The sequence below is a fragment of the Bos indicus genome, chromosome 14, assembly GCF_029378745.1.
Source record: "Bos indicus isolate NIAB-ARS_2022 breed Sahiwal x Tharparkar chromosome 14, NIAB-ARS_B.indTharparkar_mat_pri_1.0, whole genome shotgun sequence".
Lineage (NCBI taxonomy): Eukaryota > Metazoa > Chordata > Mammalia > Artiodactyla > Bovidae > Bos > Bos indicus.
Window position 1 is genome coordinate 70965412 of NC_091773.1, and position 13750 is coordinate 70979161.

General features: G+C 41.4%; 1 protein-coding gene across 1 annotated transcript; it reads left to right on the top strand.

Annotated features, from left to right (window-relative positions):
- The first annotated feature begins 8613 nt into the window (after positions 1 to 8613).
- Positions 8614 to 10325, top strand: LOC139186971 (heterogeneous nuclear ribonucleoprotein A1-like). The gene has a single exon (XM_070802912.1). The coding sequence runs from the start codon at positions 8630 to 8632 to the stop codon at positions 9527 to 9529; it is 900 nt and encodes a 299-aa protein (XP_070659013.1). The 5' UTR covers positions 8614 to 8629; the 3' UTR covers positions 9530 to 10325.
- Positions 10326 to 13750: the final 3425 nt, after the last annotated feature.

The following is a 13750-nucleotide window of genomic DNA, read 5'->3' on the forward strand; positions in this document are numbered from 1 at the left end:
AGTTGTGGATGTGTCTGGTGGTGAAAGTAAATTCTTATGCTGTGAAGAACAATATTGCATAGGAACCTGGAATGTTAGGTCCATGAGTCAAGGTAAATTGGAAGTGGTCAAGCAGGAGATGGCAAGAGTGAGCACTGACATTTTAGGAATCAGTGAACTAAAAAGGACAGGAATAGGTGAACTTAATTCAGATGACCATTATATCTACTACTGTGGACAAGAATCCCTTAGAAGAAAAGAAGTAGCCCTCACAGTCAACAAAAATGTCCAAAATGCAGTACTTGGGCGCAATCTCAAAAACACAGAATGATCTTGGTCATTTCCAAGGTAAACTGTGTAACCTCACAGTTATCCAAGTGTATGCCCCAAACACTGATGCTGAAGAAGGTGAAGTTGACCAGTTCTATGAAGACCTACAAGACCTTCTAGAACTAACCCCCCAAAAAGTCCTTTTCTTCATAGGGGATTGGAACACAAAAGTGGGAAGTCAAAAGATACTTGGAATAAGAAGCAAGCATGGCCTTTGAGTACAAAATGAGGCAGGGCAAAGGCTAATAGAGTTTTGCCAAGAGAACACACTGGTCATAGCAAACACCCTTTTCTTCAACAACACAAAAGATAATTCTACACGTGGACATCACCATAGATGTAGAATCTATTCACCATGTGTAGAATCAAAGATGATCAATACCAAAATCAGATTGATTATATTCTTTGCAGCCAAAGATGGAGAAGCTCTATATAGTCAGCAAAAATAAGACCTGGAACTGACTGTGGCTCAGATCATGAGCTCCTTATTGCAAAATTCAGGCTTAAATTGAAGACATTAGGGAAAACCACTAGGCCATTCAGGTATAAGATAAATCAAATCCCTTATGATTAAAAAGTGGAGGTGATGAATAGATTCAAGGGATTGGATATGTAGACAGAACACCTGAAGAACTATGGGCAGAGGTTTGTAACATTGTACAGGAGGCGGTGATCAAAACCCACCTCTCCACTTTGTAGTCCTGTATGTAACAAGCCACCAACCAGGACTGGGGTTCTGGATGTCTTTTATAGAGAAATCAATATTTAAAATGTAAATTATTTAAACATTAAAATTACCTGGGATGTGGTCACTTTATTAAGTGTTTTGAATTAATAGCCAAATAAGATACTTACAGTCTAGTAAGATAGAAACCATCTTTGTAGTTTGTCAGTTTCTTTTATAAATCACTGATTTTTTTTCTAGATTTAGTTTCAGGTTCCACCTTCTGTTGTGCAAATAGAAATTTCTAAACTGTTGTGTGGCTTGCTTTGAAATCTTCAGGTCCAAGTCCCAACTTTCTGCCCTCCCCTGTCCTTTTTTCTATGTTCAATCTATTATTTTTATTTTTCACTTTACTGTGTGGCCAGGATGCCAAATATAATATTGAATTATAGTGAAATAATAAACATTTCTTCTCTCCTCCGCAATTTTGGGTGAAAAACTTTGAATATGTGACCAATATTACCTGTTATTGCTTTACTGTAGGTAAATAACCTCTCTCTGATTAAATTTCTATTTACAAAAAAAAAAAAAAACCCACAAAAACATAGCAAAGAAAAAGAAAGGCAAGAAGGCAAAATGGTTGTCTGACAAGGCCTTACAAATAACTGAGAGAAGAAGAGAAGTGAAAGGCAAAGGAGAAAGGGAAAGATATACCCATCTCAATGCAGAGTTCCAAAAAACAGAAAGGAGGGATAAGAAAGCCTTCTTAAGTGAACAATGCAAAGAAATAGAGGAAAACAATAGAATGGGAAAGACTAGAGATCTCTCAAAGAAAATTGGAGATACCGAGAGAACATTTCTTACAAAGATGTGCTCAATAAAGGACAGAAATGGTAGAGACCTAACAGAAACAGAAGAGATTAAGAAGAGGTGGCAAGCATACACAGAAGAAGAACTGTACAAAAAGGGTCTTTAATGACCCGGATAATCATGATGGTGTGAAGTCAAGTGGGCCTTAGGAAGCACCACTGTAAACAAAGCTAGGGGAGGTTATGGAATTCCAGCTGATCTATTTCAAATCCTAAAAGATAATGCTGTTAAAATGCTACAGTCAATATGCCAGCAAATTTGGAAAACTCAGCCGTGGCAACAGGACTGGAAAAGGTCAGTTTTCATTCAAACCCTAAAGAAAGGCAATGCCAAAGAATGTTCAAACTACTGTATAATGGCACTCCTCTCACATGCCAGCAAGGTTATGCTCAAAATCCTTTAAGCTAGGCTTCAACAGTATGTGAACTGAGGACTTCAGATGTACAAGCTGGATTTAGAACAGATAGAGGAACCAGAGATCAAATTGCCAGCATCAACTGGATGATAGAAAAAGCAAAAGAATTCCAGAAAAACATCTACTTTTGCTTCACTGACTATGCAAAGCCTTTGACTGTGTGGATCACAACAAATTGTGGAAAACTCTTAAAGATATGGGAATACCAGACCACCTTACCTGCTTCCTGAGAAATCTATATGCAGGTTAAGAAGGAACAGTTAGAACTGAGTGTGGAGAAATGGACTGGTTCAAAATTGGGAAAGGATTACATCAAGGCTGTATATTGTCACTTTGCTTACTTAACTTATATGCAGACTACATTATGTAAAATGCCAGGCTGGATGAATCACAAGCTGGGTTCAAGACTGCTGGAGAAATATCAATAACCTCAGATATTCAGATGATACCACTCTAATGGCAGAAAGTGAAGAGGAACTAAAGAGCCTCTTGATAAGGATGAAAGAGGAAAGTGAAAGAGCTGGCTTAAAACTCAGCATTCAGTAAACTAAGATCATGGCATCTGGTCCCATCACTTCATGGCTAATAGATGGGGAAAAGTGGAAGCAGTGGCAAGTTTTGTCTTCCTGGGCTCCAAAGTCACTGTCGACAGTGACTGCAGCCATGAAACCAAAAGGTACTTGCTCCTTGGAGGAAAAGCTATGGCAAACCTAGACAGCATATTAAAAAGCAGAGACATCACTTTGCCAACAAAGATCTGTATAGTCAAAGCTATGGTTTTTCCAGTAGTCATGTATGGATGTGAGAGTTGGACAATAAATGGGGCCGAGTGCTGAAGAATTGATGCCTTCAAATTGTGCTGGAGAAGATTCTTTGAGAGTCCACTGAGCAGCAAGGAGATCCAACCAGTCCATCCTAAAGGAAATCAGTCCTCACTATTCCTTGGAAGGACTGATGCTAAAGCTGAAGCTCCAATACTTTGGCCACCTGATGTGAAGAACTGACTCATTGGAAAAGACCCTGATGCTGGGAAAGATTGAAGGCAGGAGGAGACAAGGACAACAGAGGATGAGATGGTTGGATAGCATCACTGACTCAATGGACATGAGTTTGGGCAAACTCTGGAAAGTAGTGAAGGACAGGGGAGGCTTGGTGTGCTGAGGTTCATGAGGTAATAAAGAGTTGGACATGACTTTGCAATTGAACAACAGCAATATCAATTATATTTCAAAAAAGAATGAATCTTGTTTTCTATGTGTTCCATGACATATAAAATTTGGGAAACACTGATTTAAGGACTGAACACTTTTGATCCACAATGGGGAGGATTGTCAGTGGAGGTCGGAAGAGATGGGGTAAAGGATCATTATTTAAAAGGAACTCAAGATTTGTTAAACCCAAGCAAGAACAGGATAGGTGAATCCCAGGATTCCAGGATGGCAATGTTTTTACCATGGGGTTGGGAGTCAGTCACATGGGATTGGGTTCTGGGGCTTATCTGTAGGGCAAGATACTGCCACTTGGTTACAAAACAGAAAACTATCTGGGAGCTAGGGTGCCGGTGCCAAAATGAGCCCAGATCAGAAGGAAGTCCTACCAACCATCTAGGCTATCGGCTTAAGGCTCCACGTACTTTGTTAGCTTAGGGCAAGTGGGCAAGCTTATTGCCCTAGTGTGGAGCAGGGCCAGATATTAAAGTAAAGGCTTAAGTGGGTTTAGATTTGAATGTTAGGAAGGAAGCCAGGCAAGGAGCCGAGCAGACCACAAAATCACCCTCTCTTTGGGCTCTTGTGGTGGCTGTGCTGTCAAGTCTGGAATCAACCAGCTGACCACCCCACTCCCGTTATCAGAGAATAGCTTTGTTCCTTGCTGAAGTTAAAGAACATTTTGGTTCTGTTATGCCACATCAGATCGCAGACTTTTTTTAACTGAGTGGGTTAAGTAATAAACTCAGACAATCATGCTCAGCCCTTGCAGCAGCATTTGGAGTCATTTATTAATGCAGGGACATTAATCTGCTCCATTATAAATACGAGATAATTACCCAGATGATGTGCGAAGCTCTTTCTAAATTTCTTCTCTTTATTTAGTCCAACATAAGAACTGACATATGGTGCCTTTGCCATGGGTAAATGTGGATGAGGTCAGTTATAAAGAAAACAAAAACTGATTGATCAGTGAGTGTGGGTTTGAGAATCAATCAATCAATAAGGACACTAAGGCCTTCTAAGACTTGGAGTGGGTAATGGGGGCACAGGGTCACAAAAGTAAAGACTGTAGGCATGTGCCCCGAAGGATTCTAATTGAGCAGGAAAAGACAGGCTAAGATGTGGAAGTTAATCAGGGTGGGTGAGAACTTGGGAACTCCTGGATGGGGAACCCTCCATTTGTGGAGGAGCTTGGAAATGTTGATCACACATTGGAAGAAGGTAGGCCCAGAGACAATAGTTGGAAACTTGGGTATTATCCTGGATACCCTTGTAGTTTCCAAAGACAGCAATAGTCCTCATGTGCTATCGACCCCCAGAGAAGGTGCCACCTGGCAAGGCATGCATTATAAGTTCAAAAAAGCAGGTAAGCAGAGTGGCAGAAACTTCTTGGTGAGCTCTGTCTTTGGTTTGATTATGAAGAATGAGAGGGATTTGGCTAGACAAGGAAGAAAAGAATTGAATGATAGCTCCCATCTCTATGTATTTCCCATATGCCGGGCCTGAGCTATTTTGCATATTTCCCATATGCCAGGCCTGAGCTATTTTGCATATGTTATTTCATTTAATCTTTGGAAGTAAGCGAGAAAAGTGAGGTTCAGAGAGATGAAGCCCATTTTCTGGTCAGTTGGTGGAGCTGGGTTTTGCATCTGAGGCTCTCTGGTGCTACTGTTTTTGGCCACACTACTTTAGGATCTCATTAGGCCAGACTGTGGGGTTTAAAACCCATTAGTTCCTCTCTTTACCAGGCTTCCCTGGTAGCTCAGATGGTAAGAAATCCTCCTGCAGTGCAGGAGGCCTGAGTTCGATCTCTGGATTGGGAAGATTCCCCCTGGAAGATGGCACGGCAACCCACTCCAGTATTCTTGCCTGGAGAATTCCACGGACAGAGGAGCCTGGTGGGCTGAAGTCCATGGTGTTGCGAAGAGTCAGACATGACTGAGCAACTCAACACAGCACACAGAGCACAGTTTCTCTCTTGAGAAATGCTGAAGGGAAGAGAAGAACTGTGGGAGACGAGGCGTGGGAAGGGGGATTGCCAGCAGTCCTGGGAGGAGTGGGATGGAGATTGGTCCAGTCAGTGCGTGGGCTCAGACTGGCGAGATGAGATTGCTTCTCAAACATTCCAAGTACTTCCCACTTCTTCCAGTGGTCCCCTTAACCTAATTTTCCTTTGCATAGTCATTCTTGTTCTTCAGGTCTTGGAGCAAACATGATCTCCTCAAGTAGTTCTTCTAAAGCCATGACCCGGTTGAGTTCATCATCCCTGTAATCTAACAAACTGCCCCCAAATCAGCAGCTTAAACCAAGACTTCGTGTCCATCTCATATTTTCTGTGTGTCAGGAATCTGGGAGCTAGTGGTCTGGCTCAGGGGCACTCTTGAGGTTGCAGTCAAGCTGTCAGTTAGGTACAGTTCCCTGAAGGGCTGGAGGATCTGCTTCTAAGACTGTTCACCCCTTGCCAATGGGTCTCAGTGTGCTATTGAGGACAGTCAGTTGTCACGTGGGGCTCCCCATAGGTTGTCTAGTGTCTTTGGTACATGGCCATTGGCTTCTCTCCCAGAGTGAGCCAGAGCATGAGAGGCTGACCAGAACAGAAGCTATAGTGTCTCCTCTCATTTAAACTTGCAAGTGACAAACCATCACTTCTTCCACATTGTACCGGTCAGTCGGACTAGCTTTATACAAGGGAAAGGGAACTACACAACGGTGTGAATATCAGGAGGAGGGGCCACTGTGGACCATTTTGGAGGCAGTGACCACAGTCTTGCTTATTTTCTTCATAGCATTTATTTCAATCTTAGATTCTCTTATTTGTTTACTTGTTGATAGTTGGTCTCTTTCCCACTAAAATGAAATCTATGCTAGAGCAGAGACACTTATCTGGCCCACTGCTGAATCTCCAGCCTCTGGAAGAGTGGCTAACAAAATCAGTATTGTTGAATGAATGAAGATGTCACCGAACCACATGGCAAAGGACAGGAAGTCACTAACCTGCCTCCATTTCTTCTAACTTTATTTCTTATCACATTACTTTGTCATTATGATAAAGTTTGGCTTATAAGATCACTGACTGGACAAAGAGGCAGGGGCATGATATGTCTGTCTAGTTTGACTTTTTTTCACTTGATGAGTCATTTATAAATGACTGTTCCTAGACTTTCTTTTGCATTCTACCAAATACATGCTCTAATAATCAAAATAGTCTGGTATAGTATATCATTTTATAGTTTCAAAATTGCTTTGATATTCTATGCTCCATTTGATCTTAACAGTGCCATGTTTAAGCTGATAGAACTGACATCTGTAGATGAGATCTTAAGAGATTTGGAGAGTTCAATGACTTCCAAAGAGATAGTGATAACTGAAAAAAGCCTATCTCCAAATTAAGGACTGTCCCTCTGTCCCTGAGCCCAGAAGGCCTTGTTTAATGCTTGCATAATACTTTTCTCATGATAATTTTAATAGTCTTATATGCAGTGATATTTTCAGAGTAGCTATTCTCAGAACAACTTTCTTTCATATGTGCATGGACTTATGTGTTTCTCACACACCAGGGTGATTGCACTAATATTAACATATTATTATTATTATCATATTAAGAAAACCTATTCTTACTGAAAGAGCTCTGTTTTAGGGTGCAGATTAATTAGTCTAGTTATAAGAGGCTGGTGTAGGAAATAGGTGGTTAAGGGATAGAAAAGGAGTCTGAGAAATTAACATAAGTCACATCAAGTTGTTTTATTGTCACATAAGGCTTTTCAGGCGACTCAGTGGTAAAGAATCTGTCTGCCTATGCAGGAGACACAGGTTCAGTCCCTTGGGGGGTGGGGAAGATCCCCTGGAGGAGAAAATGGCAATCCACTCCAGTATTCTTGCCTGAAAAATCCCATGGGTTACAGCCCATAGGAGAGCAAAGAGTCAGACAAGATTGAGTGAGCACAGGACTTCCTCTGGTGGCTCAGCAGTAAAGAATCCTCCTGCAATGCAGGAGCTACAAGAGACATGGGTTAATCCCTGGGTCAGAAAGATCCCTTAGAGAAGGGCGTGGCAACCCACTCCTGTATTCTTGCCTAGACAATTCCATGGACAGAGGAACCTCATGGGTCAATGGAGTCTCAAAGAGTCAGACATGACTAAAGCGACTTGGCATGCATGCACAATGACTAAGCACACAGCATAAGGTATTAAAGACAAGCCTCACAGTCAGGAAATCTGTATTCATAAACAATTTAGGGGACTCAGACTCCATGAAGGAGAGGGCATCTGGGTACTTGCAGTGCACACCGCCCATCTGATTTGGGAAACCTGGGCAGATGACATCACCCTTATGGCAGAAAGTGAAGAAGAACTAAAGAGCCTCTTATTGAAAGTGAAAGAGGAGAGTTTAAAAGTGGGCTTAAAACTCCACATTCAGAAAACTAAGATCATGGTATCTGGTCCCATCACTTCATGGCAAATAGGTGGGGAAACAGTGGAAACAGTGAGAGGCTTTATTTTTGGGGGCTCCAAAATCACTGCAGATTGTGACTGTAGCCATGAGATTAAAAGACTCTTGCTGCTTGGAAGAAAAGCTATAAACAACCTAAACAGCGGTATTCAAAAGCAGAGACATTACTTTGCCAACAAAGGTCTGTCTAGTCAAGGCTATGGTTTTTCCAGTGGTCATGTATGGATGTGAGAGTTGGACTGTGAAGAAAGCTGAGCGCCGAAGAATTGATGCTTTTGAACTGTGGTGTTGGAGAAGACTCTTGAGAGTCCCTTGGACTGCGGAGTCCATCCTAAAGGAGATCAGTCCTGAATATTCATTGGAAGGGCTGATGGTGAAGCTGAAACTCCAATACTTTGGCCACCTGATGTGAAGAACTGACTCATTTGAAAAGACCCTGATGCTGGAAATGATTGAAGGCAGGAGCAGAAGCGGGGAACAGAGGATGAGATAATTGGATGGCATCACCAACTCCATGGACATGAGTTTGAGTAAGCTCTGGGAGTTGGTGATGGACAGGGAAGCCTGGAATGCTGCAGTCCATGGGAGTCTCAAAGAGTCGGACACAACTGAGCAACTGAACTGAACTGAATGCAGCTATAAGAATGGATGGATTGGCCCGTGGACGCCGCCGAGAAAGCATCGCTGAAGTCTTCCCCGCCTCCACTGCCATCATGTCTAAATCAGAATCTCCCAAAGAGCCCGAACAGCTGCGGAAGCTCTTCATCGGAGGATTGAGCTTTGAAACAACCGATGAGAGTCTGAGGAGCCATTTTGAGCAATGGGGAACGCTCACAGACTGTGTGGTAATGAGGGATCCAAACACCAAGTGCTCCAGAGGCTTCGGGTTTGTCACATACGCCACGGTGGAGGAGGTGGATGCGGCCATGAATGCAAGGCCACACAAGGTGGACGGAAGAGTTGTGGAACCAAAGAGGGCCGTCTCAAGAGACGATTCTCAAAGACCTGGTGCCCACTTAACTGTGAAAAAGATTTTTGTTGGTGGCATTAAAGAAGACACTGAAGAACATCACCTGAGAGATTATTTTGAACAGTACGGGAAAATTGAAGTAATTGAAATCATGACTGACCGAGGCAGTGGCAAAAAGAGAGGCTTTGCTTTTGTAACCTTTGATGACCATGACTCCGTAGACAAGATTGTCATTCAGAAATACCACACTGTGAATGGCCACAACTGTGAAGTGAGAAAAGCCCTGTCTAAGCAAGAGATGGCTAGTGCTTCATCCAGCCAGAGAGGTCGAAGTGGTTCTGGAAACTTTGGTGGCGGTCGTGGAGGTGGTTTTGGTGGGAATGACGACTTTGGTCGTGGAGGAAACTTCAGTGGTCGAGGTGGCTTTGGTGGCAGCCGTGGTGGTGGCGAATATGGTGGCAGAGGGGATGGATATAACGGATTTGGTAATGACGGAAGCAATTTTGGAGGTGGCGGAAGCTACAATGATTTTGGCAATTACAACAATCAATCTTCAAATTTTGGACCCATGAAAGGAGGAAACTTTGGAGGCAGAAGTTCTGGCCCCTGTGGTGGTGGAGGCCAATACTTTGCCAAACCATGAAACCAAGGAGGCTATGGTGGCTCCAGCAGCAGCAGTAGCTATGGCAGTGGCAGAAGGTTTTAATTACTGCCAGGAAATGAAGCTTAGCAGGAGAGGAGAGCCAGAGAAGTGACAGGGAAGCTACAGGTTACCACCGATTTGTGAACTCAGCCAAGCGCAGTGGTGGCAGGGCCTAGCTGCTACAAAGAAGACATGTTTTAGACAATACTTATGTGTATGGGCAAAAAACTCGAGGACTGTACTTGTGACTAATTGTATAACAGGTTATTTTAGTTTCTGTTCTGTGGAAAGTGTAAAGCATTCCAACAAAGGGTTTTAATGTAGATTTTTTTTTTGCCCCCATGCTGTTGATTGCTAAATGTAATAGTCTGATCATGATGCTGAATAAATGTCTTTTTTTTTTTTTTTTTTAATGTGCTGTGTAAAGTTAGTCTACTCTGAAGCCATTTTGGTAAACTACCCCAACAGTGTGAAGTTAGAATTCCTTCAGGGTGATGCCAGGTTCCATTTGAAATTTATTTACAACCTGCTTGGTGGAGAAGCTGTTGTCTTCAGAACCTTGGTGTAGTTGAACTGACAGTTACTGTGTTGTGACCTGGAGTTCACCATTAAAAGGGTCACCCATGCAAAGTCATGGAGTTTTTTTTATTTTTTTTGGTTATTAATGATTGTTGGCACATCCTATGCAATATATCTAAATTGAATTATGGTACCAGATAAAGTTATAGATGGGAATGAAGCTTGTGTATCATCCATTATCATGTGTAATCAATAAAAGATTTAATACCCTCTTGAATGGAAAAAAAAAAAAGAATAGATGGATTAACAGACGAGTAAATTCAGAAATAGACCCAGCATGTATCAGAATTTATAATCTGATAAAGCACCTCAAAACAATAATAAATAACAGAATATTTAGTAATGATGGAGACTCTGGCTAACCATTTAGGGAAAAAAGTTAAGTGTCTAACCCATACTGTATACTGGAATGTATAAAAACATTCCAGTTTTATTAAAGATTAAAATAGGAACAGTTAAGTAATAAAAGCAGTGACCGCGGTTTAGTCACTAAGTCATGTCCAGCTCTTTGCAACTCCATGGCTGTGGCCCATCAGTCTCCTCTGTACATAAGATTCTCCAGGCAAGAATACTGGACTGGGTTGCCATTTCCTTCTCCAGGGAATCTTCCTGATCCAGGGATCAAACCCAGGTCTCCTGCATTACAGGCAGATTCTTTACCAACTGAGCCACCAGGGAAGTCCAGTACAAGCACTAGAAAAAAACATAAATGAGATTAATAAATTCTTGGGCTAGTAATTACACCAAAGATAGAAATCATGAAGGAAAGGAACGGATAGATTTGATAATAATCATTTTGTAAGTTTACGTTTGACACAAAGAACCATAACAAACAAAGTTCTTAAAAATTCAGTTGACAAATTCAAGGTTAGGGGAGAAATTTATGATGAAATAATTAATATGCTTATAAGGGATTTTAAAAATCAATAAGGAAAATATAAACAACTCAATAGGAAAAAATGAGCAAAATTTATGAAGAGGAAGATTATAAAAAAGGAATACAAATGACATTCATGTGCATAAAACATAACTATCTTATTAGTAATAAAATAAATGTAAAGCAGGACAATGAACTGATAATATATTTAATTTAACAGAATGACATATATATTTTTAAAAATACAAAATGTAATGTTGGCAAGAGTTTGAGAGAACATAGGCATTATCATACACTATTAGCAGGAACATAAGTTGATTTAACATCCTTAGGTGACAATTTGGCTGTGTGCTCAGATGCTCAGTCATGTCCAGCTCTTTGTTACTCCATGGACTGTAACCCACCAGGCTCCTCTCTTGGAACTCTCCAGGCAAGAATACTGAAGTGGGTTGCCATTTCCTCCTCCAGGGGATATTCCCCACCCAAGTATCAAACCTGGGTCTCTTATGTATCCTGCATTGGTAAGTGGATTCTTTACCACTAGCACTGCTTGGGGAGCCCTATAGCTATCAGCATCTTTTCCCAGAAATTCTATTTCCTAATGTAATTTGTCAAATGTGGGGGAAAAAAGGATTGCAAGGATATTCAGCATAGAGTGTGTAGCAGAATAGAGGAAACAAGCTAAATGTCTATCTGTAAGGAATCAGCTTAATACTAATGATAAACCCATACAATTGATTACAATGTGGTTATTTAAAATTGTGACATAGGCTTATTGTATAGACACAAAATAATGACCATGGTAGTATCAAGTGAAAGTAGTAGATTATGAAATGATGTGTGTGATGGTCCCACTATTATGTAAAAAGCTCAACTGTAAGTGTGATGGGGCTATACATGCATAAGAAACAGTATGAAAAATGCACATCAAAATGCTGACGATAATTACCCCTGGATGATGATATTATAATTCAAAGATACTTCATTTCTCGTATATTTTTTCAACTTTTTCTTTTTTTAATGAGCGTATTTTACTTTTGCAATTAAAAGACAAAAGTGATGGTACTTTACAAAAGTGAAGCTTTGTCATTTTCTGAGATTTTTCTCCTTGAGAGCTTTTATGACACTCGTTTGTGATTTGCTTGCTTACCAAAGTGAACAAGTGCGTGCCTGTCACTGGAAAGGATCAAGCCTGGCACTTTCGTGTCCAGGAACCAAAAGTGGGAGCAGGCTCCTGAGGGTGCATTCATTGTTAGCAGCAGTTTTGGACACTATGCTGATAGGTCATTTGAGTGAACCCTCCCTGGTCCTTTGCTCACGAAAGCTCCGTAAGGAATAAGGCATTTGCTTCATCCTCATGTATTTTCTGTTTGCCCCCAAGTTGTTAACTGGTGGGTGGATTAGCAATGAGCTTTGAATTGTTCAAGAAGAGTAAAAGACAGAACTCTCAGGGTTATTCTTATTCCATAAGTGTCTCACATTTAGAAAACAAAGGAAACGTTCATGAAACATTTTGTGACTCTCAAATCTGCCACCTGCCGCCATCCCTGTTATCCATACACCCATCAGTATATATCCACGAACATCATTACGTTTCCCCACACACCCATCAGCAATACCCACAAACATCATTACATCCACTTTTTGAAAGGCTCAGGCAGAAAAAGCCAAAGAAGTCAGAGCAAATCATCTCTGGGAACAACACGTGTGTTTAAGCAACTCCAGCCTTGGGTAAATCTAGCCTGGACAGGCTGACCTTGTCCCTTAAGTTTTCCTCACTCTCCTGTTGTGTATCTTCGAGGATACCCCATGTATATCCTCACGCAGCCTGACAACAGCTGTTTCATCCTTCCTTCTACAATCTCTGAGAACACTGAGGAAAAACTACCGACTGTGAAACCCGGATGATTGGAAACACCCTGAGTGCTGGATGAAAAAGAAGAAAATTGCACCAAACCTCAGAGAGATTTTTTTCTATGCTTCACACTGAGGCCCCCCACCATCACTGACCCCTGGATTAAATTGTTAGAGTTTAATGAAGTATTACTGTGTTCCTGTGGAACACAATAACTTCAGACTTTTCTGGTGTTTTTTTTTTTACTACAAGCTCTGTGTACTAGTTGACAATTTTTCTATCAATACCGATTTTAAAAAAGAACACGTTTTTCATATAAAAACGTCCCCTCACCCTGATCACTACATTCTTCAGGCATTACTTCACTCAGATTCCAGACAAGGAACGTTACATTTCACCCTCCTATCAGCTACTGTTGCATCAAACAGAAAGACAGAGACATAACTAAATGAACCGCACAGAGAAAGCCTCGTGGGTACGAAGAGACTGCTTTCATTTGCACATTTCTATAGCTCAAGAATCTACTAAAGGGGGATAAGACACAAAGTATAAAAACTTGTTTACCCATTTTTTTCCTGTTAGAAAACTTTCATTAAAAAAAAAAGGTAAAGCATAAATCGCTGAGTGGAGAAGACGCTATGGTGAATTATTCATTCTAGCTGGGCCATTCCAGGTCAGCAGACAGGAGACTTCTTATCATCTTTCGCATAATAGAGATCCAGGATGACAGAAGCCCTGTTAAATCCACCCGTGCTGCATTCGGTTCTTCAGAATGCCGCACCGAGAAGGCATCGGCAGACCCAGGAGAGACACGTCTGAGACGAATTGTCAGGTATCAGAGAAAAGCAGGTCAGAACGGAAGCCTGTCCTTTAAAGCAATTGTCCAGAAGGCCAGACAAAGGGAAAATAC

Coding starts and splice junctions, on each gene's coding strand:
- LOC139186971 (XM_070802912.1), top strand. CDS start 8,630: ATGTCTAAATCAGAATCTCCCAAAGAGCCCGAACAGCTGCGGAAGCTC.